The sequence below is a fragment of the Erigeron canadensis genome, chromosome 3, assembly GCF_010389155.1.
Source record: "Erigeron canadensis isolate Cc75 chromosome 3, C_canadensis_v1, whole genome shotgun sequence".
Taxonomy (NCBI): Eukaryota; Viridiplantae; Streptophyta; class Magnoliopsida; order Asterales; family Asteraceae; genus Erigeron; species Erigeron canadensis.
This window is the reverse complement of record NC_057763.1, coordinates 26,309,222-26,336,495: the sequence shown is the minus strand read 5'-3', so window position 1 is coordinate 26,336,495 and position 27,274 is coordinate 26,309,222. Positions and strand designations below refer to the sequence as shown.

General features: G+C 34.9%; 2 protein-coding genes across 2 annotated transcripts; one reads left to right on the top strand and one right to left on the bottom strand.

Moving 5' to 3' along the window:
• The first annotated feature begins 495 nt into the window (after positions 1 to 495).
• LOC122591004 (dynamin-2A-like) lies at positions 496 to 12,851 on the top strand. The gene is made up of 22 exons (XM_043763182.1): positions 496 to 750; positions 2,377 to 2,427; positions 2,659 to 2,779; positions 2,909 to 2,998; positions 3,080 to 3,141; positions 3,250 to 3,364; positions 3,903 to 4,245; positions 5,224 to 5,371; positions 6,027 to 6,128; positions 6,210 to 6,329; positions 7,096 to 7,179; positions 7,297 to 7,424; positions 7,626 to 7,710; positions 7,830 to 7,947; positions 8,428 to 8,504; positions 9,126 to 9,182; positions 10,055 to 10,193; positions 10,299 to 10,450; positions 11,121 to 11,234; positions 11,328 to 11,395; positions 11,798 to 11,970; positions 12,392 to 12,851. Exons 1-22 carry the CDS (start codon positions 607 to 609, stop codon positions 12,628 to 12,630), a joined length of 2,730 nt encoding a protein of 909 aa, XP_043619117.1. The 5' UTR covers positions 496 to 606; the 3' UTR covers positions 12,631 to 12,851.
• A 5,163-nt stretch (positions 12,852 to 18,014) lies between these two features.
• Positions 18,015 to 23,926, bottom strand: LOC122594181. The gene is made up of 12 exons (XM_043766651.1): positions 23,755 to 23,926; positions 23,425 to 23,571; positions 23,164 to 23,349; positions 21,545 to 21,627; positions 21,265 to 21,463; positions 20,908 to 21,029; positions 20,504 to 20,570; positions 20,346 to 20,396; positions 19,872 to 19,924; positions 19,358 to 19,568; positions 19,079 to 19,249; positions 18,015 to 18,367 (listed from the first exon to the last, which is right to left on the bottom strand). Exons 1-12 carry the CDS (start codon positions 23,833 to 23,835, stop codon positions 18,308 to 18,310), a joined length of 1,431 nt encoding a protein of 476 aa, XP_043622586.1. The 5' UTR covers positions 23,836 to 23,926; the 3' UTR covers positions 18,015 to 18,307.
• Positions 23,927 to 27,274: the final 3,348 nt, after the last annotated feature.

Below are 27,274 nucleotides of genomic sequence, written 5' to 3'. Positions count from 1 at the left end.
TGTTTTAGAGATGAAATGTGAGGCACACAATTCTGTAAGTTAATATAATATAGGTTCTATTTTTTACCTTTTATTATATTTTTTAATTATATTTTTACTGTTGATTATATATGTGATCGTGTGATATATATACTTGTAAATTTATATTTTGTTTTTATAAAGTATGCAAAGATATATTTTTTTTTACAACTTAGTAGATATCTCGCGTAAACCGAACAAATTCCCTATCTTTTTATCCACATCTCCTATAATCTCGGGGGTAACACATCGTAGAGGTTTATGTTACAGTAAAAAAACCCTAAAAATTCCATACAGTAGTAAAAAAAAGAAATAATCCACAAACCTTTTTTATTTGTTGCATGTCTATATAGTGGTGAAGGAAAGATCGCATCTCTCTCTCTCTCCCTGTCATCATCCTCATTTTCTCTCTCTCTCTCTCTCCCTACACACAACAAAAAATTCACTTTTTTAAATTTTAAGAAAATTTCAAACAAACATTCAATTTCAAATCTACAAATTAAAAAAAAACTGTAAAAAAAAACACACATACACAGATACAGACTTACAAAGTCGATCTACTTTTGAATCTAATATTTGGATCAGAAAATGGACGCGATTGAAGAATTAGCACAGCTAGCTGATTCGATGCGGCAAGCTGCGGCGCTGCTTAATGATGAAGATGTTGATGAAACGACGTCGTCTAATAAACGTCCTTCTACATTTCTTAATGTTGTTGCTCTTGGAAATACAGTAAGTTTTTCTCCTTTTTTTTATTTATTTATTTTCAATTTCAGTTTTTTTTTTTTACTTTATGATCTGATTAGTTGATTTGATTTGATTTGTGGATCTGTTGATGTAATTAGTGATTTGATGGAAATTAGTGTAATGTAAGTTGAGGTTTTTTGTTTTTGTTTAGGGTTTTAGTGTTGGTTTTATTGAATCTGATTACAAAATTATTAGATACATGTATTTATATGTATATATTTATATAATTGAGATTATATATATTGTTTTAGAATATGGATTTGGTGCCTAGGAATTTTAGATAGTTTTTAAAGTACAATGATCAAGGTTATGTTATTTTTGTATGTTAAGATAGACCAGATCTTTCTATTATCATTAGTATTAGTATACGATGTGACGTAGCGCGGAACGTAGTGGCGGATAGTTTCAGGTAGTTTTTCTGTTTTTAAGTTATGTTTGTTTTAATCATAAGGGGACAGGGTGAGTTAGGGATATCCTGAGTTCAATTCTTTTTGGAGCTAAACACATTTGGTAATGATTGGTGAGGTTGATTTACCTATCCTGTAATGAGAGCGTGCTGGTCTGGCGACTCGGTTGGGATTGGCAAAAACTCAACACACACACACACACATATATATAACTCGTGGATCTGGAATAACGAAGTGGTTTATATGCACTGAAAGGTTTAATCGAAGGTTGGGGACTCCATCTTCAATGCTTGTTTGATTTAAGAAAACATGTGGATTGAAAGACTAGATCTTTTTATTAAAACTAGTCTTGTACCTGACTACCTGCGCAATGCAGTGCGGATAGCTGAAAGGAGAGAGAGAGAGAGAGAGAGAGAGAGAGAGAGGGTGCTGTTTATGTAGCATTTGGTGTTTGTATGTAAGATGGAGGAAGAGGGTGTCTGGTTATAGTTTTAGGAGAATCGAAGGAGTAAAGGTACAACTCAACGTTGTGGACAAATTTGTTCGTTAGGTTGATTTCTTGCTTTTTTTAGCGAAAGGTGTAGATCTGTTGACAAATGAGTGTTTTACTTTGTTTGAGTGGTTTCTAGGTGAAAGCTGTTACATTTACTTGGCATAGTCAATGTCTTGAAAAAATTTTGGATTGTCATTTTTTTGTGAATTGTGATATTGTTTTTCTGCATTTATATTCTTTCGTCATGACAAGATTGTTGCATCATATGTATTCTGTTCATGACCTGTTAACTACCAGTGACGACTACAAGTTATAGGAAATCTGTTTGTAAATTAAGTATCTTGTCAAATAGATGCACCAATGAATCTTTATTACAGTATGTTTCACATTATGATTACCCTTTACCTGAAAGCCTAGTTCTGGTTTGGAGTGCTACTCAAGTGCTTACATAAAGTTGATGGCAAGATTATATCCCATTGACTATCTTCCTTCACCCCCATTAGGGTCTTGAAGATATTTTAACCTCCACTTTCTGCCTTATTGCTCTTAATCCCAATAGTATCTTATCTTTGTTCTGTTTTTCATTTCACGGAAAATGAGTTTAATTGTTTTGTTTTCTGCCTTTTGTTTTGATTATTTCAACATTGAGTTCTATAATATTGAAATAGTGCATGATAGCTATTTTCTAATCCTGGGCAACCATTTGTTTAGAGTGCAGGTAAATCAGCAGTTTTGAACAGCTTGATTGGACATCCTGCTTTGGTATGACTTTTATTCTTCAATCTAGATCTCAGTATTCAGTTTATATATTTAAAGAACTAGTATGAGAACAACACAAATAAATTAGCAAGATATGGATCATCAGTAGGTAGCGTACACTAAACTATAGATGTGCTCAATTGAGTATTCTCAATTTAAACAATTTGGATTTGTGGAAGTGTGAGCATTTTTCTGATAATCCTAACCTTCTTTTTGGCATTTACTGAATCATAGCCAACTGGTGAAGGTGGTGCAACTCGTGCGCCTATATGCATCGATTTAAAGAGGGATGAAAACCTAAGCAGCAAATCGATTGTCCTGCAGATTGACAGTAAATCTCAACCTGTGTCCGCAAGTGAGTCCCTCATGTCATACTTAAGGCTATTTAACATTTACACAAACACATATCAAGTTTGTTATATCTTGAAAGTGAGTTTCATTTTGATGTTATTGAATTTAAATGTTTTTTGGTGTCTGGTCACAGGTGCTCTCCGCCATTCATTACAGGATAGGCTTAGTAAGATTTCAAGCAAGAGTAGGGATGAAATATATCTGAAGCTTAAAACAAGTACAGGTAAGTATTAGATATATTCATTTTCTAGAGTAACCTAACATTTAAAGACTTGGTTCCTTAAACATATTACATGGTCTACAGCTCCTCCTTTGAAATTGGTTGATTTGCCTGGAGTTGAAAAGGGAAATCTTGATGACTCTTTGGTGAGTGGCAGTGAATTTAGTTATTCTGACTATGTCATTTATTTATTCCCTACAAAGTTTCTGTTTGTTTTTTTGGAGAGACGTGGTAACCTGATTATGTTGTTCCAGAGTGAGTATGCTCAACACAATGATGCTATTCTGCTGGTTGTAATACCCGCTGCCCAGGCACCAGAAGTTGCCTCTGCAAAAGCTCTCAGAATTGCAAAGGAATATGATGGAGAATGTAGGTTTGCTATAGTCATGTATCTTACCGTGCTAGTTTCATTCATAGGTAGCGTTTGGTATGCTGAAATCTCAGAAAGAATGGAATGCCATTTCATTTGAATGGTAAAAGCTGTTTTTGTAACCCGATGAAATGGAATGGACCCATTTTTAATGAATGTGGCTCCTTCTATTTCGCTAATTTTCACTCCATGGACAGGGTTTCGTTTTATATCATTGATGATTAACAAGAAATATGATAATGTAAATCAGTTATGTTTATGTAGTTATCAGTATTACAATCTATCCAATTTTCTTCAAATCTTTTAATTAAACAGGTTATTAAGTTTTAATAAGTGGCTCTAGTATGAAGTATTGATATTGGAATAACGATCTATTCAGATACCCTGCTTATTCCACTACCTCATTACTTTCGTTCCTTCATAATTTCTTTACAGCCTACCAAACAAAACCTTATATACTGGTTCGGCATTACTTTTAGTTTTGTTTTCAGCTACCTCCAATATTTAACTTGTAATATTTGTTTTCTGCCGCTTCAGCAACAAGAACTATAGGTGTAATCAGTAAAATAGACCAAGCTTCTTCAGATCCCAAAGTTCTTGCTGCTGTTCAGGCACTTCTGCTGGGTCAAGGACCACGGAGTGCAGCCGATATACCGTGGGTTGCCTTAATCGGGCAGTCAGTTTCCATTGCCTCGGCACAATCCGGAAATGTTGGGTCCAATAACTCATTGGAAACTGCTTGGCGAGCTGAAAGTGAAAGCTTAAAATCCATATTGACGGGAGCCCCTCAGAGCAAGCTTGGTAGATTAGCCCTGGTGGAGACTCTTGCTCATCAAATTCGTAGCAGGATGAAAGTTAGGGTTCCAAGTCTTTTATCTGGGTATGATTGAATATTGGTTGTTTAACTATATTGTTCTCTGTCTATCTTAAATATGACATATGTGAGTAGTTGCCACTGGATCTCACTCGTGAAATTGATATATATATATATATATATACATATATATATGTGTGTGTGTGTGTGTGTTCAGATGGTGTATCTTTTTAACGAAGACTAATTGTTGTTTTACACGTTTGTCGAAAACAGACTCTACTTTTATTAGTTGATTTGAAATCCCTTTAAGGAACCTGTATGTTGAACCACCGTATTTACGTGAACGGTTGACCTGATGAAATAGAGTTTAACCAAGTATATTATCGTCGAAAGGAAATTTTGCTGCTTCAGTTTTCCATCTTTCACATTCTGTTGTATTTTCTTATTGGGATTCTTCTTGTTTTTAACATGGGTTCTTGGCTATATAACATTTTTGTTTCACCCTATTGAGTTTATTCTTTTGTTATATACTGTTAACATACTTTATGAATCTATCAAGTATGATATCTAATTATATAATCTAGTTTTCTATCAAAAAGTGTATTCAGCTAGCCAGCTATCTTTGTTTGATTAAATCAGCTACTTTTTGTTTCTAAGTTAGTTTGAATGGATTCTTTTCATATATCCTTTGGACATTTTGAGCAGATTAATATTTGAAATAATAAAGGTTATTGTGTTTATGTATGACATCCAGCTAGCCAGCTATCTTTGTTTGATTAAATCAACTACTTTTTGTCTTTTTGTTTCTAAGTTAGTTTGAATGGATTCTTTTCATATATCCTTTGGACATTTTGAGCAGATTAATATTTGAAATAATAAAGATTATTGTGTTTATGTATGACACCCTCATATTTATGGTTGTTTTTTAGCCTTTCATGATAAATTGCATGGATTTATCACTCTAACAAAAGCTGCTTATTATCTTTATGTATCGTTCTATATGAAAATTAGCTTAAGGCAGTTTTGATGGGTTTTTTTACGCAGGCTTCAGGGTAAGTCACAAATTGTGCAAGACGAGTTGGTAAGGCTTGGGGAATCGATGGTCACCAGCTCTGAAGGCACAAGAGCCCTGGCTTTGGAGCTTTGCCGTGAGTTTGAGGACAAATTTCTTCAACATATTATGACTGGAGAGGTGAGAAAACCCAATGCACTATTAGACTTATGCATAGGGTTAATTGCTTAGTATAGCAAGATACATTACCTGCTCAAGTGCTCAACTGTTATACATCATGACTTACGAGTATACATACCATCAATAATAGTGATGTCCCTGCGTTTGCTACCAGTGATATCTAAATATCAAATTCACATATTCAAGCTAGGAAATGACTACATCCTACTGTTTTGCAAGCTTGGTTCTAGTTTTTGTAGGATATAAGGCCAAATAATGTGGTGAACAAGAACTACAAAGCTACCTAATTACTTAGTGTGAGACTACACTAATTAGAACTTTGAAAGAAGATTTTGCGACCTATTGATATATATTATACCTGGTCTTTGATAATAGCTTGGATTTTAAAAGGGTTCATGATAGATAATCCAACTTATTTTAAACATGAAACAAAATTACTTCTTCATGCATCCTGAATGACCCATTAGAGCACCAATTATACCAAGTTCTGGTAGAGCTGTGCTACTGTAAGCCTTGGTTCTGTGCAGTGGTATGCCATTTATATACTGGAGGATAATGGGTGCCCACTGCCCACAGGCTACAGAACTTGGATGTTATGTTACAAATTGAAAAAGTAGCTTTCCATGAAGTTATAACCTGCATTCATCCTTTTCAGGGTAGTGGCTGGAAAGTTGTTGCAAGTTTTGAGGGCAACTTCCCTAATAGGATCAAAACGCTTCCTCTTGACAGACATTTTGACCTGCAAAATGTCAAAAGGGTAAGTTTTCTCTCTTTAGTATGTTTTTGTGAAGTTTGGTTCACTCATATATCTCTATGATGACTGTGGAACTGGCATCAGATTGTTCTTGAAGCAGATGGTTATCAGCCTTATCTCATATCTCCAGAGAAAGGATTGCGGTCTTTGATAAAAGGTGTGTTGGAACTGGCAAAGGAGCCATCACGTCTCTGTGTTGATGAGGTAATAATGCACATAATTTGTCAGCCTTTGGATTTTTAATGTTTCTTAACAAATGAGATCTAGTTGCTCACTTGCTCTACTCTTTTTAAAATTTGTTTTCCGTTATTGGCATGATTCCGTAATCCATATGCTCTCTCCGTCCCAAAGTAAGTGTCCACCTTTCCATTTTTGGTTGTCCCAAGATAAGTGTCCACTTCCAAAAATGGAAAGTTAACTTTAACATTTTACCGTTGGTACAACTTTTCAATAATATATTTTTTGTGGGGCAATATTGTAATCTTGTTATCATTGTAACCATACCATGCAATAATTGGTTATCTTCTAAGACTGCTTTTTTCAAATGGAGACTTATTTTGGGATGGAGGGAGGAGTCAACGATAGGAAGTTGGTGCTGTCAGTCAAGCTGTAAGCTATGACTTGATTTTAGAGATCAGTTTTTGAGCGAGTCCTATAGTTTATTTGCTTGCTGATTCATCATCTCTAATAATTTGTGTTTTCATGGGAAAATTCCACGTGTCCTGGCTTGTCCTGTCTATGCATATTGTTCCATGTTGGTGCCATTTAAGCACCTAGGGTTCCTTCGATTCAATATTGTTCAGGCTAGTCACTGCTAAAACCGAGTTGTTTGTATTTTGATTTATACATATGGGTATGTCATATTGCATTCTGACATATTGTCAGTATTGGAGTACGTTGTTTGTTAGTACCTTAGTATCTCTAAAATTTACAAGAACTAGAAAGTTAAGTTATGTTTTGATGACTACAGGTCCATCGCGTACTTGCTGACATAGTTTCAGCATCAGCTAACGCCACACCAGGACTCGGCAGATATCCTCCATTCAAAAGAGAGGTACTCATATCCAGTATTTGCGACACAGAACAGCCTTCCCATTTAGTATTTATGACACTATTTCGCTCTTTTTGGTTTTAGCTATTTTTTTAACCTACGTGTTTTTGTTTGAATTAGGTGGTATCGATTGCAACTACTGCTCTGGAGTCGTTTAAAAGTGATGCGAAGACCATGGTGACTGCACTCGTGGATATGGAACGTGTGTTTGTTCCACCACAACATTTTATACGTTTAGTGCAGAGAAGGTAACATTTCATATGGTCAGATTTAGTCTTTTTGCATGTATTTATTGTTTTCCTCCAAACTGTTTTCTTATGATGGTGTGAAATTTGCATGAAATAATATGGGTTAACCTTGTTTTCCTGTCTGATCACCATTATGGATCTGCGCAAACGGAACACTTTAGTTTTCTTTATTTGCGCACTTATCCTTTTCTTTTGTATCAGGATGGACCGGCAGAGAAGAGAGGAAGAAATTAAAAATAAATCTTCCAAAAAGGCTATTGATGCAGAGCAATCCTTGTTAAATAGGGTAAATCATACTTGATTTTATTGCATTTTGCATGTATCAGTTCATGCTTCTCCCTTTTCTGATTTCGTTAGTGATTTTTTTCCCATATGCTATTTTTTTTAAATTTGTTCTTAATTTAGGCAGCAAGTCCCCAAACTGGTGGGAACTCAAAATCACTGAAGGATACCAAGCAAGATAAAGATGTGCAAGAGGGACCTACTTTAAAGACTGCAGGACCTGAAGGGGAGATAACAGCAGGTTTACTTTCTGACATGTTCCTCAGTTTTACTTGTTTTACCATTTTATATGTTTATATAATCATTTCATATCTGGAGCAATCGTCATTGCTTGATGTATATTTATATATTGTGTTTTGCAAAGACTATAGTGGCTAGAATGATGATAATATAGTTTTAGTTATCCATATGTGATTTGTGATGTGGCATGTGAGTGGCATGCACTTGTTTCATTTATTTTTCTGTCGTGTAGGTAATTACAAGTTTGTTTATCATCGGAATTGGTTTTCAGAATTTATATATCTATATATATGTGTGTGTGTTTACTGATTCATGATATAAGCGATATATCTTGTTTTCTACATGACAGTGCATGCTTTATTTAAGTTTCCAATGGATGGTACCTTAGGGTCCATATTTAAGTTGTGCTGCATATTGATATTGTTTTTTTTTTTATTGAGGAATATGTATTGTATCTATAATATCTGTTCTCTTCATGCAGGATTCTTGCTGAAGAAAAGTGCAAAAACTAATGGATGGAGTCGAAGATGGTTTGTTTTAAATGAGAAAACTGGGAAGGTACATGGCAAGAACTTTGATATATTTAATAGCTGTTTCTATTTTATATATTCTTTGTATATTTAACAAATTAGTAGTTCCTGTTTTAGGTTGCCATTTTGGTATACAATACATGGATTGTGTTGTTAATGCTAATAGATTATCTAATCGTTATAGTTCCATATCTGTCGGTGAATTACGTTTGGTAAATCAGGGTTGTAAAATTCACTCGTCAAATCTGATTTGTATTAAATTTGTTGTAATACTTAGGTAAAGCAGATCAATTTGTATCCTGAATTATGTTTTTGTTGCCATTATTTTTTTGGACATCTTCTATGTGTGTTTTTTTTTTTGAATGGCAAATTTGGGCTCAGCGGCATGCCTCTTCATATACCCAACTCCAATTCCAGAGGAAACCCATACTGGGAAAACCCCTGTCTCTATTCCTAGGAGCATTTTGCTCACACCAGGACTTGAACCCAAGAACTCACAGTCTTAGGCTCCACCATATACCAATCCATCTATTGATGATTGGTTCATCTTCTATGTGTTCGATCCTTTAAATTTGATGGTTGTTTGTCACATTGCTATTTTATAACTTTCTAGTTTGTGAAATCTAACATATAAATTGTTTTCCTGCAGCTTGGATACACTAAAAAACAGGAAGAGAGGAATTTCCGTGGCGTCATTACTTTGGAGGTACGGTCTCTCTCTCTCTCTCTCTCTCTCACTCAGTAATGCTAATCTTGAAGTATCTCTGCAAATTGATGCCTATCATTTATTTATTATATCGATTCCCTAGCTCAACTTGCCCAAAATTTAGTTTAATCTTGAGATCTTCATATGAGAACACATGCTTCTCATTTTATTCTATTTTTGCTTATATTGTACAGTATTGTTTTTTTTTTAGAAACTGTTCAGATTTGTTTGTAATCCTATTTTTATTCAGCCTGCAATGTCTGTTCTGGACAAGCAAATTGACATCTCTTTTTTACAGTCTCTATGTAAATCTAGTGGTTATAATTGTTTGTATATCGGAAATAATGTCATTTGATGATAAAGTACTAGCTAATGGTTTTGCAATCGTTTATATTCATTTTGTTATCCCTTTCTGCTTTGAAAAACGCCATATGGTGCGTTTTTGTAGCCAACTTCTGCTTTGGCGGATATGCAGTGTGACATGCAGAATGAGACATGCTATTATTTATTAGATGATGAGCTAAATAATTGCCATCAAGGATTAATACTACCCAATATTTCCCTATAGATTGTGTTATTATTTAGTACATAATGTTCTAAGAGTCCACCAGGAAGAATGGTGCAATCGTGACTAGAGTTGAAAATAAGAGAGACTGAAACTTGCAAAAGAGAAGTGTCCAAAGTGCAAAATTGTCAACACCTAAGTTTTGCAGCGTTTTATTGTTATATTCAAAAATTCAACATCACTTATTATCTGTACCTTTTTTATTGTAATTTACGTCTTAAATATATGTGTATATATATATATATTTCTGTGGGAGAGTATTCTCAACTGTTTTACTTAACTTTTAAATCACTGAATGTATCATTAGGAATGTGCCATAGAAGAAGTTGAAGAGGAAGAACCCCCGTCCAAAAGTTCGAAAGATAAGAAGGCAAAGGTGGAAGAAAAACCAGCTAGTCTGGTCTTTAAAATTACGAGTAAAGTTGCGTACAAGACTGTTTTAAAAGGTAGTACTTTGTTTGAAAATATTGTTCTGTTCAGGTCTACTATATAGACATATTTCCTCTAAGATGCATGCCACTGCAGACCTAAACATTTAAGTGCTTCTACAGCTCATAGCGCTGTTCTCTTAAAGGCCGAGAGTCCTGTAGATAAGGCGGAATGGCTAAACAAAATAAGGGCTGTAATGGGTGTTAAAGGGGGAGAAGTGAAATTGAAGGCAGATGGTCCTCCTATTCGCCACACTCATTCAGATGGTTCTCTGGTGAGCTATTTCGTATTGTCACTTATAGTAAACATGCATCAGGATGCTTGCAATATATTAGTTAAAAGCTATATATGGCATTTGCTCTTTGGCTCCCATTTATCTCTTCCAACTCTTCATATTATAGTTGATTTTTGTTTTGTTTTTAGTAGAGGTGGCAATCTCAAACCTTTTACATATAAATGGATATATTTGGGTTATGTATCGTATCTGAAGGATCAAACTGGTAGAACTAAAAAAAGAACATTAGCTAAAAGAAAAAGGCTTAAAGTCACCCAAAGGGTATTATTTGAAGTGTAAACTTTAAATTCCCTTAAATGTATGTACCCGAAATTTAGATAACTAGTGTATAAATATAATTGTTGTGATCATGTTTACATGCTAACAACATGATTTAAGAAATCTAGAAAGCTTCAATAAATTGTGTTACGGGTGAACCACCTGAATGAACCCGTTTTGTACTACTCAAAAAGTTGGCTATTATGACCCAAGCCCATTTTGACTTGCTACGAGACCCACCTATCTTGCCACCCCTTCTCCATCTATTGTCATCCTGCCATTTTCCCACCTCCTCACAGATAAAACTAATGTAAGTCATGAGTAATTTTGTAGTTGTGTTCAGCTGTGTGTGTGCGTGAGTTAGTCTTGACGAACTGCTTACTACTTTTAGGATACGATGGCAAGAAAGCCTGTAGATCCAGAGGAAGAACTTCGTTGGATGGCTCAGGAAGTACGTGGTTATGTAGAAGCAGTTCTGAATAGTCTTGCTGCCAATGTTCCAAAGGTGTTATATATTTTCACGTTCTAGTCTACGCTTATGTTCCTCCATACGTACAATTGTTATTCTAGCTTTTCTGTATTCGCTCTTGTTATGTAGGCAGTGGTTTTATGCCAAGTAGAAAAGGCTAAAGAAGATATGCTGAATAAACTCTACAGCTCTGTAAGGTTAGCTGCAATAACTTATCCTTCTTGCCAAGTAAATTGATCCAATTAAATACACTGTTTTTTTCCTTGATGGATTCTATGACCTAAATTCAGATTCTATACTGTGTTTTATCATTATCAAATGTTAACAAATTGGATAATAAGAATTACCATTTAATTGAAAGACTCCGTAAAAAACGTAGTCATGTAAATGAGTACTGAAGTTACATGTGAATGGTTACATCGAATTTCTCTGTAGTAGATGTGGGTGAAATGAGTTGAAATTCACAATTTATCTGTTCTCATCTGCTCCCAACCCACCTTGACTTGCTTATACGGTCACCCCTAATAAACATGGTCTGGATCTATTTGTATAATACATTCGTGTTCTTTGTTGCTTACTTTCATATCCTTGTTCAAAAGCTCCCAAAGTACTGCAAGGATTGAGGAACTGCTTCAAGAGGATGGTAATGTTAAACGTAAAAGAGAAAAAGTACAAAAGCAATCCTCCCTCCTCTCAAAACTCACCAGGCAACTCAGTATACATGATAATAGAGCAGCTGCAGCCACGGGCACCGCAAACGATAGTCCGGCAGGTAATAGTTCTGTGAAACTTTGATCTTCATTTTACATGAAAGCCAGAGGTAGCAATTTTAACTGGGCAGGATTATGGCGAACAGTAGTTTCACTACTGGTCAGTTCTGGTTGGGTTTTCCTCGAGACCTCTTTTTGTTCGTGGAAATGTAGTTTATTTTTCATGAATAATTAGTGTAATTACAAGTGGCCATTTAAATGAACTGATTCAAGAAACACTAAGTATTTGAACAACCCCTTTTGACCCTCATCTTTCGAACAGTTTGAATCGTTAGAGAAAAAAAAGTTAGACTCGGTTCATTTATAAAAGCATTAATAAATGGGTTGAAGTTGCTACTTTTAAACTATAATAAAACATTAAAAGTATACATCAGCACCAAAGTTTCTCTTAATCGAACAATCTTATCTCGATGACGTCAACAGAAAGTCCAAGAAGTAGTGGAGCCTCTGGAGGTGACTGGAGATCTGCTTTTGATTCTGCTGCAAATGGCCCGTCATCCCTTGACTCTAGATTCGGATCTAACGGCCATAGCCGCAGGTCTGGTGACCCCATCGAAAACGGCGATGATGGCGCAGGCACTAGATCAAACTCCACCGGCCGCCGCACACCTAACCGGTTGCCTCCAGCACCACCTGGCTCTGGTTCTGGTTATAGGTTTTAGGCCATAGTTAAGCAGCAAGTTTGATCGATTCATGCATTCTTGTTGGGATGGGTGTATGTCTTCATCCCCGATTTACATATACTGAGCTCTTGTGTACGTGTTCAAGTGGCATTATGTCATGTTTTCTAGAACACATTTATTGTAGATAGATATTGATATGGTTCAACTTATATGTACTTCAGTCCATGCTGGGTGATGTTTTTTCTTTTCTTTAGCGTTAATTTCCTGGTACATGGAATGGACTTATATTTTTCTAAAAGTTTTGAAGCCTGGAAATCAAGTCTGTTTTGTATACTTGTTCAGTTTGTATCATTTGTATGAACTCATTGATGCTGAATTATATACTCTGGAAGCTTATTTGTGTACATGACTTGGTTTACTGAGTTAAATTGTCCTGTCAAAGTGTGTCAATTTGCAATAAAGCATGTTCCTATCATGTGCCGCAAGTAGGGTTTCAAGTCCGAAAACATTGAGATCTGCACTACAGCCATCATGGATAATGGTCTCGATCCCATTCTGTGCCTAATATTAGCTTTGAGCTTGAACAATACATTTAGCGAGAAGACAAATCCTTGATCAGAATTTGATCATCAGCAAAATCATATAGAAACTGAAAAAAGAAAGAAAAAAATAGAGATTAAAAACTGACATAGAATATTAACATATGGGTGGTGTGCAGTGTGCTTGTACTCTTCTACATTTTTACTTTTGACCTTACATCATTTAATCTCTAATAGCTTCGAAGAAGAGTTAAAAGTTTTCTGATGTTCCAAAAAATAAAAATGTTAAAAGTTTTCGTCCAATATCATATACTTAATGTCACAAATCTTCTACATAGTTTGCCTCTTTATTATATTTGATCTTTGTGTTTTCTTAGTGCTCGTCTTTGTATTCAGTCTTTATATCATAACTATTGTATTTGCAGAGGCCATAATTTAGTTTCAGAATATACATATCCAAAGGCCCGCTTAAATTCCAAAACTCGTAGCATAAATGTCAAAATGCTTTCATATCCACTCAGATTGAGTGTTGGTGTTACTCACCCAGCCTCACTACAGAGTCTACACACAGACTATTTCAGAGCCGATAATTATGGAAAAGATACGCATTCTATCAATAACGAGATTTATACTTATCTCTACGACAGTTGGTTATGCGGAAGATAGCTACGAATATCCTCAAAGCGGCAACAAATCTATTCCAATAAGGGAAAAGTCCTACTTAGAGGACATAATACATTGACCTAGGGGACACAATACACAGAATTTACATCATCTTCAATACACATATACTCGGCGTACAAAAGACTATGCTTTACCAATAAGGGAATCACCGATATACAACCAAAAACTGAAACGACAACTCAAATGGAAAAATATTTTTTTTTTCCAGATATGCGCCGCACACTTTAAATATGTGCCGCATATCGCGATGTCAAAAAGATCAGAAATTTTGATGTGTTTGAAAATGCGCCGCATAAACCCATGTTTATCTATATGCGCAACATACATAGTATATGCGCCACATATTTGCACCTGACATCCAAAACCAACTTTTGACATTTGACTCAACTTACAATCTTTCTAAACTCATTTCCAAGCTTTAGAGCACTACATTTATGACTTCAATCAAATACATTTAACCAAACTCATTATAAAAGACAACGCACAAAATTAGAAATCGCGGTCCATTTGACCCAAGCAATTTTCTTTTTCTCTTTCGTACTACCCCAAAAAAAGGAGGATCTAAGAGCTTCTAGCAATTTGTTAACTTTCTTGGGCATTCTAAATATAGATAAAAAGTAAATCCTAATAGATCCTAATACTGAAGTGATGAGAGTTGATCTACCTCCAACTGATAAAAGATTAGTCTTCCATTTCGACAATTTTTTCTGAAATTTGGAGATGACAGATTGACAGTATTAATCCTGGAAGGGCTTCCTCCAATAGTAACAACAAGATATTTGAACGGTAGAAATTCAACTTTGCATCCCACATTTTGTGCCATTTTGTCAATTTCATCTTTTCCAACACGAACTCCAGTTATAGCCGATTTTTCCAAATTTATTTTTAAGCCAGAAATAAGGAAGAAAAATCTGAAAGCGTTCACTACAACCTCCAAATTTTCTTTAAACCATTCGCCAACCAACATGACATCATCTGCATAAAAAAAATGAGACACCAAAGAGTTGTTGATGTTAGCACATTTAAAAAATCCATCTCTTACCAACTTGTCGATCGCCACATCACCTTCCATCGTGATGATAAACAAAAACGGAGCTATGGGATCGCCTTGGCGAAGTCCCCTTTGAATAGGGAATTTGTCAGTTGGGCTACCATTCACCAGAATAGATGATCTAGCCGAAGAAAGACATGTTTTAATCCATTGAATCCCCCTGTTACCAAATTTCATAACTCTAAGAATGGTGAATAGATAGTCCCACGACACCGAGTCATATGCTTTAGCGAAGTCTATCTTAAGCAACATGAGATGCTTCCTTTTCTTCTTATACCAATCAATGATTTCATTCGGAAGCAGGGGACCATCTAGTATTTGTCTACCTTTAATAAACGCAGTCTGTTCTGGACTAACCACACGATTAATCACTTTGCACAACCCATTAGCCATTAGTTTTGTAATAATTTTGTACTAAATACCAATGAGGCTGATGGAACGGAAATCAGACACGGTTATAGGGTTACTTACTTTGGGGATCAATGTAATCAAGGAAGAGTTACAACCTATTGGGATATTGGTGTTACGATGGAACTCAAGAACCATGTTATATATATCTGACTTAAGAACATCCCAATATTTTTTGACAAAGGTGAAAGGTCCATCAGGACCTGGTGCTTTATCCCCACCACAACTCTAAACAGCACTTTTAATTTCCTCCATTGAGAATTCAATTTCAAGATCAATAACCTGAGAAACATCAAGAGTTTTAAATAATGTTTCATCTACCACAAATTTCATACCTGCAAAACCATAAATTTTTTAGCAAAGTGGTCAAGAAAGCAATGTTTGATTTTGGCTGGCTCACAAATCCATTCGCCATTTTCCTTAACCCCTTTGATGGAACTGACTTGTCTTTTCTTGTTAGTGATAGCATGAAAGTACTTCGAATTTTCGTCACCTTCGACGCTCCATCTAATCTTAGCCTTTTGCTTTAAGTCACAATTATTGTGGTGATCCAACACATTCAATTCATTAATTAGATGTCTTCTTACCATCATTCCCATTTTCGCTTATTAACCTGTCTATCAGCGCTATCTCTTTAGTAATAACATCTCTATTTCTACCAGAAAGGTAGAAATAACAAATTTTAACCTCAATACAAGAAAAACATAAAAACACCTACCATCAAACTCTTCCTCGTCCTCAGCAATACTATCTACAACCTTAGCCTTCATTAAAATTCCCTTTGGATACAAATACACAGTCATACCCTCCCTAAGCAACACCCCAAGTATATTGCCAAATTTCTTACGAGGAATACCATCAGCAAACCACCCTTTTTTTACGAATCACAAGGTTTCCCTGATCAACCAAAGAGTGACAGTCGTCAAGAATCAAACTACTTTGCATATATACAAACCCATCCCTCCAATCATGGATATCAACCCAACTTTAAGAATAAAATCTACCTTTGGCCTATTCGCTATTGTTACCCAATCCCCATCAGTGCATACGTTACACAATCTCCTAAATAGTGACACAGTGGGAATACTACCATGGGCTCGACACACAATTTCAAATGCCATAATACGAGCAAAACCGAGCGGATGCATCATGGATATGTGACAGTCGTAGTATCTCAAGACATCAAGAAAGAATTTAGAGAATGGGTATCTAAAACTGCATGTGTAAACATCTTAATGCACATACCTACATAGCCGGTAGGAGGATCCATCATTGTCTGATTCCGATTAGGCAATCGAAATGACAGACGGCGACCGGGAAAGAATTTAGCAACAAAGTCATCTAAAATATCATTTTCTACTAAAGATTAAGTATTATGGATACCCCTTGGCATTTGGAAGAAAGATTAAATTAGGGTTTGAAAAGAGTATTACCTTGATAGAAACAACCGGCGACGACGTTCTTCTAAAAACACGGATTCCGATTAGGCAATCGAAATAACAGATGGAGACCGGGAAAGAATTTAGCAACAAAGTCATCTAAAATATCATTTTCTACTAAAGCAAAAGTATTATGGATACCCTTGGCATTTGGAAGAAAGATTAAATTAGGGTTTTAAGGAATAGAGTATTACAAACAACCGACGACGACGTTCTTCTACTATCGAATCGGTGTAGCAAGAAAGAGAAAGGAAGAAAAAAAGGCAGATTTTTGGAATTATGAAAGGAAGAAAATGAAATGAATTTTTGGGGTAATATTGATCGGTGGTAGATTTGAACCCTCGAGACACGCGCCCACTAATTGCAAACCTACCACAAACTTACATATTCAACTCCGCTATTTCAAGAGACTTGCTACTTTGGATCAACGGTTGGAAAATTTTCACAAGCAGCCCCCTTGACTTCACAAAATATTACAAAGACTACAATATAATTTCTGAAACCTTTGCTCGCTCGCATCTCGACAGCTGACCAAACTTTGTAATGGCTTAAATAACAAGGCTTGGTCAACCTTCGTGACAGGCTTAACATACGAAGTTGTTGAGGCGTCAGAGACAAGGGTTAGGAGTTATATAGACAACATGACACTCTAGCAAGCAATTGTTATGTAAGCTTTTCGAGTTTAATACAACGATCTTCGCAGCTCCTTGTATTAAACTGGGGGGCTTGTTGGTGTTACCCACGAAGCCTCATTACGGAGCCTACACGCAGACTACTATGGAGCCGATAATTAAGGAAAGGATATGCATTCTATCAATAACGAGATTTATACTTATCTCTAAGAAAATTGGTTACGCAGAAGATAGATACGAATCTCGTCAAAGCGGCAACAAATCTATTCCAATAGGGAAAAATCCTACTTGGAGGACACAATACATTCACCCTATAAAAGGGGACACAATACACAGAATTTACATAATCTTCAACACACATACAACACACATATACCCAGCTTACCAATAAGGGAATCGCCGATACACAACCTAAAACCCCTCATCCTCTCCGTTCTAGGACCCCGGTTCGGTGTACAAACATTGAGCATACTGTAAAAATGCTCTTTATATGGTCAAAAACATAGCCTAAGGGTCAAAGCACTAATTACATAGAACTATACATCAAGTGCACGTCCCTGATGAATGTTTTGATGGAAATATCATTACACATAATCATTCAGAATGTTTTAACATCGTTTTCTTAACAATGTTAAAGTAGCAAAAATAATCAGAAATAAAACAGGACAAATGAGTAAATTTAGACTAAAAATTATTATCAGAAAATGACGTGTTACAATATTTAAGGTAGCGATAATAATGTGCAAATCTCAAGTAAGTTCACACCATTACCTCCAATACTATACACTTCATTGGCTATGTACAAATGCAGCACCATAAGGAACTATATACATTATTGCAGCTGTACCAGGAATGAAGTCCATTTAACTATTTGACCTTTAAATTTCTGCTATTTGTCCTATTTCTGGATCAACAAGTCCATCCCACCATTAATAATCTCCTAATACGTTTATGTTTCATACCTTACAGTATCCCGTCTTTGAAAGGACCAGAATCCTTGATGAGTTCTGTCACAAGTTTGACCTGTTTAAATAACAGAACCCACAAAACCCATTGTTAAACACGGTAAATGTAATAGTATCAGTAAGGTTGAAATAAATGTGTTTAAAATAATAAAAATGAATAAAGAAATAAATAAACAAAAATTATGCACAAACTAATTGGAGCTCATTAGCTGCCAAGACACCCCTAATCAGTTAGATTAACTAATTACACAATCTAATAGTGAAACATCAATCTCAAGTAGCAACAAAAATCACGCATCTTTCATGGCAGTTTTGATAATACTTGGAGGTTTTTACATTGAAAGACTTTTGTGGAGCCTAGAAAGCATGTGAAGCCCAATGCTTGTTATTTTAAGTTTGTTTGCATTTATGTAATTCCATGTGCCTGGGGCTTTTTATTGTTATGTTGGTCTTTTGTTTTACGGGTAGAAAGCGTGTAATTTCAATTTTTTTGTTTCTCAAAACATTTCTTAGGTAGACAATTTGGGCTCAATAGGTATGGCAATTGCCTTTTGTTATGCCTATTGTATTTTTATTTGTAACTAATAAAACTTTCCCAGGGTTTCATCCCGTTTACCCCAAAAAACAATTACGCATCAAAAAGACCCATTCGGACCCATCCAATTTCACGCATTGCTTTAGGTGTTACCCATTTCGCTTTGTAAAGCATTCACTCATGCCCAAACAAAAGGTAATTGTGAGAAATGAGTTATGTGGGTTACAGTGTTACCTGGTCTGTTTCTCGGGACAAGAAGTTGCCAATGACTTGCCTAAAACCTTCATCTAGTAAATAATGGCAACTGTAAGTCGTAACAGGCAGATAGCCCCGCTGAATTTTGTGTTCGCCTTGAGCTCCTGCCTCTACTTTCTCAAGATTCAGCTCAATAGCAGCTTCTATTGCCTATATATAGGAACTTAAAAATTGTAAATAAACTCTAGTCATACTAGATACATGCAAGTAATCATGGTTGTGTAACTTAAAAATCTCTTTTAAAGGGTACTTCGGAACCTGGTAATAGCATGCTTCAAAATGCAAACTTGGATAATATACTCGTGGTAAACATCCCCACAGCCGCCCATATATTGTATCTCCACCAATAAGGTTAAGAGCTCCGGCTACCAGTTCATCCGCTTCCTCGGCAGCAATTAACATTACGTTATCCCCCATCTTTGACCCCATGATATGAAAAAACTCTCTTGTTAGATAAGCAGTACCCCACCTATACAAGTGCAAGAGACGCTTTCGGAATTAATAATCACCAGTATGAGTTAACTCGCCAACTTACGTATAAATAGATACTCCATCCGTCCCTAAACAACGAGGGTCCAGATTTATATTTTTATACAAAATAATGAGCAAAATTGCTCTTTATCTTATAAAAGAAATCCAAATCATCTAAATGCTAAATAGTGAAATACGACTCTTTGAGGGTTGGAATACTTATAGATGGGCTCCTCTACGGGACGAATCGGATATATGAATACAAACCAGTATTTAAAGGATGAGTTTATCTGCACCGAACTTGTTGTCTGTAGTGTTCCTGTAAAATGTATAAAATGTATCCCAGTGCTTGGCCTGTCGGTATTGAAATGGACAAAGATGAAGCAATTAAAAAGCAATTGAGATGCATTACTTTTAATTTGAAGAAGTTATGTCTGGATGCTAAAGATTAATAGCAACATGTTATTAGTCACTTTTATTTGATATCATTTGAGTGCTTTGAAGAGAAATATAAATTATAGTCTGGAAAATCCCCACATATAACAGCTGTTAATATTCCAAATAAACTTGACCATTTTTTTAGTGTAACTACAAAGTACAAACCTTTTACTGGATTAGTTCGGCACATATCTAGATATGTGAATGTATATCTTGTCTTAGGTGGATTTGTTCGGCACATATCTAGATATGTGAATGTGTGTGTATGTGTGTGTGTGTGTGTATACATAAATGGAAAGAGAAACAGACATAAATGGAAGAATCAATAACACTATACCTTTATTTCATAACCTCGCAGCCGTTTCATTGTCAGATTTTGAGCAGATATCTGCAAAAGGATGAAATTTATAAACAGCCTCAATTCCAAGTGGTAAGCCTAAAGAACATCCATATAATGTTGCCCAGTGATAAATAAAGCACACTAAACAAGCGTACCTTTTTGCGCTCTTGTCGAATATTTTTTCTTTTACTCTGCTTCATGTCCATCAAGAAATCATCAAAACTGTTGATGTGAAGAAACGCAGCATAAAAAAGAAGGAACATATCAGGAATTTATTCATGATAAAACTATAAAAGAGTACTGACAGCTGTGATTAACATACGACAAAATATGCATAACTTTTAAAATGGTTACACGTTCAAAACCGAATAAACATATTAACGCATATCAACATTCAACAATTTTTTTATTCAGATCAGATTGACGATGGAAGAAAAGATACTTCATTTAAAAACATGATCGCTTTGTTTTTTGGGGGTTTGGAGATAGAAAAGTAGAGACTGGTGATTATTTTAAGATGGATAAAACTAAAGCATAATAAAATATTCTCTTTAGATACTTTTTGTAGTTGCGGTTTTTCCAGTGATACTGCATGCCAGTCCTCTGCAGAAATCCTTTGTCTTTCAGTGCATTCCATTCATGTTCAGAGGAAAATGTTATGTGCAATGATGAAACCTGAAACTGTCAAAGTGCAAGAAACTAATTATGGGACCATGCAATGACAGGTTTAACAATTACTTATGGAAGTTCACCTATTATTAAGATCCAAAAGGAACCTTCTCATATCCCGGTATCGGTGACATCCCAACACTAGTCAAATTGATTTGCAGCATTTACTTAAGAAACTAATGGTGTGTACTGTAATTGCCAAGTCTAGAGGATACTAAAATGCTAGCTCCAAGTTTAGAGATAATACCTTAATGGCTAAATCCTTCATAGCAGATACTAAAATGTCAAAGACTTGATCTTTGTATGAAGTATTGCGCACTAAGATCCTTGGGCCAGGTACTGGAGTAAAAGGTACACAGCATTGCAACTTTGGATAATACCTTGAACCATAACGGTAGTAGGCATCAGCCCATGAATGGTCAAAAACATATTCTCCATATGAATGACTACAATCAAAAAGAAGAACAGTGAGCTAACTGCATATATGCATGCCTATATAGACCATGAAAGAGAAGGCATGCGATAACCTTTTAAGATAAAGTGGGATCACGCCTAGGACAGTTTTATCTTCGTCATGTGCAACAATGTGCCTTGGAAGCCATCCTGTTTCCTGAACCAGCACAGAAGATATGAGTTGGCGCTTCAGATTTGCCAAAAACTATCAAGATTGAGTGGTTATACAAAGCTAGCAAGCTAGCAATCTTGGATAAAATGAATTATTAATTCTTCATGTAACCCTGTCATATATGATTTTGACACCCGTCCAAAGTAATCAAAGGCTTTGATTTGTTAGCTAGATGAAAATAGAAATGCAATTTTGTTAATAAACCTGACGCGTTGTAAAAGATTGTTGTTTCGAGCCATAACTGGACGCTAACAGATTTCCAGTCTATACTGGCACCATAATATCAAATTGAGGAGGAAAATAAGAATTAGAAACTAACAGATAAGCAAGGATATGGGTTTCAGAGAGTAAACAACCAAACCTGTCTATTCTAGCTCTATGATCAGATAAGAAGTTGAATACTAGAGGGATTCTAGATAGTGTTAGCCATCCTAAACTCCTTTTCTATTTTACTTTTCTAAATAATATACAACCAGGTATGAAAACTGCTATTTTAGACTTTCTATGAACAAGGAAGACCAGCAACTTGTGTATATTTATCTTAGGATAGGATTTACAAAAGAAACCGTTGCACAAAGATGTAAATCAGTAGTTAATTGGAGATAAATGCTTGGTATAGCCAATAATAATGCAATATTGTTGTCTTGTTGAACATTACGTGATGGGAGAATGGAGAGCAAATATTAATGGGAGTATAAAATGAATCGTGTTGGGATGAGCAAGGTGTCTGTGCTGGTGACAGCTGCAGCTTGCAATGAATTGTGAAGTGGTGGAAGTAATAGATTGTGTAAAGGCAGAAGCAGAAGACCAAGCATGATGAGCGATTGTTACCTAGTGCAATTATAGTTGAACATTGTTAACATCAATTTCAAAACTTCAATGTTTTGAAGTCCGCATACAAATGATAAGTGGGAAGGATGTCATTAAGAAAATGAAACGGATTATAACGGCAACCACCAAAACTAAAAAAAAAAAAACAGCTGTTGAAACCACCAAATTGCTGCAAAATTGACTTTGGTAGTTTAGTACTGAAGAGTTACTTCCCTATCCCTCTAAATTACAATCACCATGGAACTCAAACCAAAAAGTATGTAGAGACATACAAGCTTACATCAATGCCATTGAGTCAACTAATAACTACATACAGGGTTCACATTAAATTTAGGGGTAAGAAAATGGAAAGATAATAACTGCTAATATCTATTCACTTACGGGTCTTGGTAGTAGTGTGTTACATACTTACATGACATGATAAAGAGAAGACTAGCACCATAAATGTAATACGAAAACAAGATAAACAGTACAATATGTAAGATGCCGACATTAACCTAATCACTAAAGGCAAAATTTGTAACCTTTACTGCTAATATCTATTCACTTACGGGTCTCAGTAGTAGTGGTGATAACTGTTAGATGACACGATGAAGAGGATAAATGCACAACAGATGTAATACGAAAAAAAGATAAACATTATAATACGTAAGATCCTGACGTCTTATCACTAGAGGCAAAATTTGTAACCTTTACTGCAGAACGAGACTCCTCTAAGCTCGAAAGAAACCCATGAGAAAGAAAAGGATTAAACTGTTCTGGACCAGTAGCATCGAGACTGCACGCATCCCATTCACTAGATGGAACTTCCAAAATCGATGAAACTACAGAAACCGACACTACTTTAGCTATTCTCTCGGTGTCTGCTGAATCTTCCTAAATTCCAAAAAAGATAATAACAGCATCAAAAGCAATACAGAAAACACAAGCTTATGATACAAAACATCATACCTTGGCATTAATATTAGTTAATGTGAAGTTGTCTAACGACGAATACATTTCGGGAGGTTCGACGGCCTTCTTAGATTCCCAAAAGAGTGCCTTTATTCTACATTTGTGATTGGGAATATGAAAATCTTTTCTACACGAAGAGCCTCCCTAATATCGAAATTTACAGATAAAGTCACCAATAAAACAAAACCATGTAGACATACATAATACAATAACCTATATCTATATATATATATATATATATAATATGATCCAACTGCATAGTAGAGTGTAAGCTAGCAGTATAAAAATGAAATCGTATATAAAAGATTAAAGATTGATATGGGTTACAGAAAGAAGGTTGAAATGGATGTGACCCAGAAGAAATGGAGAAGGACCAACGACGGTAGCAGCTGCCATGGCCATTGCCATGGCCCAGTAAATAAGTTGATTATTTGTTTTGGGTGTGTTTTTTTATTTATTTTGTTTTTGTTTTTTGTTTAAAAGAGAAGCCGGAGACAGTTATGTTGTGTGGGCTATGTTGCGACACCAATGTATGGTAGAACGATACCCAAATTTTATAGTGCAATGAAGCAGATCGACCAATTGATAGCACACAAAGATAAAATAGATTAAGTTGATGTAGCCAAAAAAAAAAAACACAATTTTGACTTATTTAATTAAATTTTTTTTATTAAGCCTTTTTTTATTAAGTCTATTAAATCATAAACGAATAGAACGAGTTATTTTGAGAACTCATAAAAAAAAACTCAAGAACCATTCTGAACCACACATTCTTTCTCTCTCTTCAATTAAATAATAAAAGTCATCCAAACCATTCAAAATGTTTTATCTCACAAACCGTAAATCGTTATACGAAACAAAAAACATGGGTAGTCTTAATATATTTTTTTCTTTCATTAGAGATCAAATTCGATATACTTTTTAAGACTTTTTAATTTTCGTTTTCTTTTTGGTACTTACACATGTGTAGGTTGAACAAAAATTATGATTCGAAGCGAGCTTCTCCCTTAAGAATATTCATAAACCAAAGCTGGTGGGCGTGATAGGTCATTGAGGGTGATAGGTCATAGAGGGTGATAGGTCATAGGGGGTGACCGGTGATGGGTGATCTACCTAACGGGCTCCGCCCTTAGCCGCTATGGCTCCGCCATGGACTGACAGGCTCCGCCCTTGCACCATGGCGGAGCCATGGATTGACGGCTCTGCCATTAACCTTCATTGTTATGTACATATGTTCATTTACTAATTTACATGTGAAAACAATAATCCTACACATGTGTAGGTACACAAGTACAAGAGAGAAAAAAACAAAAATTAAACAGTCATCAAAAGTATATCGAATTGGATCTCTAATGAAAGAGGACGAAATTTTAAGACTACTCATGCTTTTTGTTTCGTCTAACGATTTATGGTTTGCGAGATAAAACATTTTGAATGATTTGGGTGAATTTTATTATTTAAGTAAAGAGAGAAAAAAAAAAGAAAGAATGTATAGTCCAAAATAGTTCTTAAGTTCTTTTTTATTTGTAGGTTTTTAAATAACCCTTCCTCGAATGACCAATAGTTTAAAAGATTGTTCCACAAATCACATTCTTTCTTTGAAGTTATGGATCAAAATCTCTTGTTATATTTAGGAGGGCATAAGAACTTTATTTTATTTTAATATATATTATACTATGAGTATTTTGTTTTTACTTTTTACAAATGAATCAAGATTATTTATAATTTTGGATTAAAGGTTTTATTATGGGCTTTTTCTAATAAATAAACCTCATTATCTCTTTAAACTAGGGAGCATATATAAAAGGTTTTATTATAGGCTTTTTCTAATAAATAAGCCTCATTATCTCCGGGAGCATATTTAAAACACTACTTAGATTCTCAAATAAACATTCATATTATCATCTGTCATTGATTATATATATTTTATTAAAGCGTTTATAAAGGAAAAAAATTAAATAAATAGATGAAGAAAAGTGATTAAAAAGTGAATGGTTAAAAATTAGTAAAATAAGAGGATGAGGAAAATAGATGAAAGACGTTATATGAAAGATATCAGCTAGGCGCAAAGTTGAAACGATACTTGGATTTTCAACCAAACATTTATGTCATCATCTGTTACTGATCGTATATTGTATGGAGCTGAAAAAATGTATATTTACAAGAAATATAATAAATGCCTCAATCAACCAATAAAAATGATGATTAGTAGTAAACAATCACTTTTCCTTATTCTCTAATTTATATCAATCAAAATCACCACAACGAATAGTCCACCGACAATAATTATTTATAGCAATCAGGTACTGATTATTATTACAATATCTAATTTTTAGATTACAACTCAAGTTTATCAGGTGTATTTTTCTTTCTTCTTGTAAAATGCAAATGGAAATGGGATTTCGACTGAGCCCTTAGGTCGATTTTTACAAACATGTACGTTAAAGTTTCAGTCCTATTGTTATTACAACATTTGAATTTTTTTATACTTTTATAAGTATTCGTCATCATTTATAAACATACTAACTATATATTCATAACATCGTATATTTAATTTTGGGATATTACACTTTTTTCAATGAGCACTCTTGCATGAGTTTTTGATTTGATTGACATTTTTTTTTCTTTTGTCGATACTATATATTCATAACACTTATTTGTAATAGAGGAAACCTATAAATCATAATCTACATTGTACTCTTTTTTTTTAGAGTCTTAGCGTATCAACTCAGGTTAGAGACCCCAAAGCTAATGATCAAACGAAGGTTGGATGATGATTTGGATTATAGATTCATTGTATTCCAGAGTTTTCTTAACTTATGTTGAGAAATTAGTCTTTGAGTATTAGTTCAATTGTTGAAAAATCATCATTCATTTAAGAGATTTTGTGTTCAATATGTGGGGAGGACATATGAATTTCCTTTGTGAGGGTTTGACTTGGGTATACTCAGGTTCAAGTCTGAAGAGGCGGAGTTTATTTTCATTAATGGTTGTGCTTTCAAGTGGATTAGTACCCCCCCCCCCCCCAAATCGGGTAAATAAACATTTTTACTTCGAGAGAGCTCTCTAGTGGAGACCCGGTTAAGTCAACGTATGCTAGACCTCCCGCTGTCGAATCACGACACGAAATTTCCAACGAAATTCACCTTTCAAAAAAAAAAATTTGAGAAAATGTTTTGTTTCATTTAATTTGGTTTATATATGAAAAAATTTATATAAGTTGGCAAAACTATATAAAAACACATTTGATGGATTTTTAATTAATTTATAAGAGTTTTTCCCAATTTATACACGTGTAGTAATCAACACAAGTTTATGTGTTAGAAAAACTCCCTAGAAGATTACTTCATAACATACCTTGGTTAATTTATGTAACATCCTAAATCTTTATTTCGTCTTTGTTGATTTGTGGTGTCGGTCAACATGCTTCGTTATCACTTCAGGTGATTGAATGCTATTATTAATTGATTACGATATGTATTAAAGTATATTAATATGTGTCAAATGTGTTATATATGTGAAAGTGTATCTAGTATGTGGTAACATAGTGATTAAACGTCATAATTAGGCCATAAGTAAAAGGATTAGAACTTCAGGGGCTTAACTGTGGAAATTTCAAACTAATGGCTAGAGGATTAACACCCTTATTTTTCCCCCCTAATCACGTGATTAAGCAGCCATAAACTCTCCCTAATGCTCCTTTGTCATCTAGAGCTTTCCGGTGGTCAAAGCGGTGTTGTTTTGGTGATTAACTTGTTACCTTCATCAAGTCCAGGTTAAAGGTAGTGTTTCTATTTCATCATAGTGTCAATTAAAGGTCTTGAATTGATGATATAATCTGGATTTG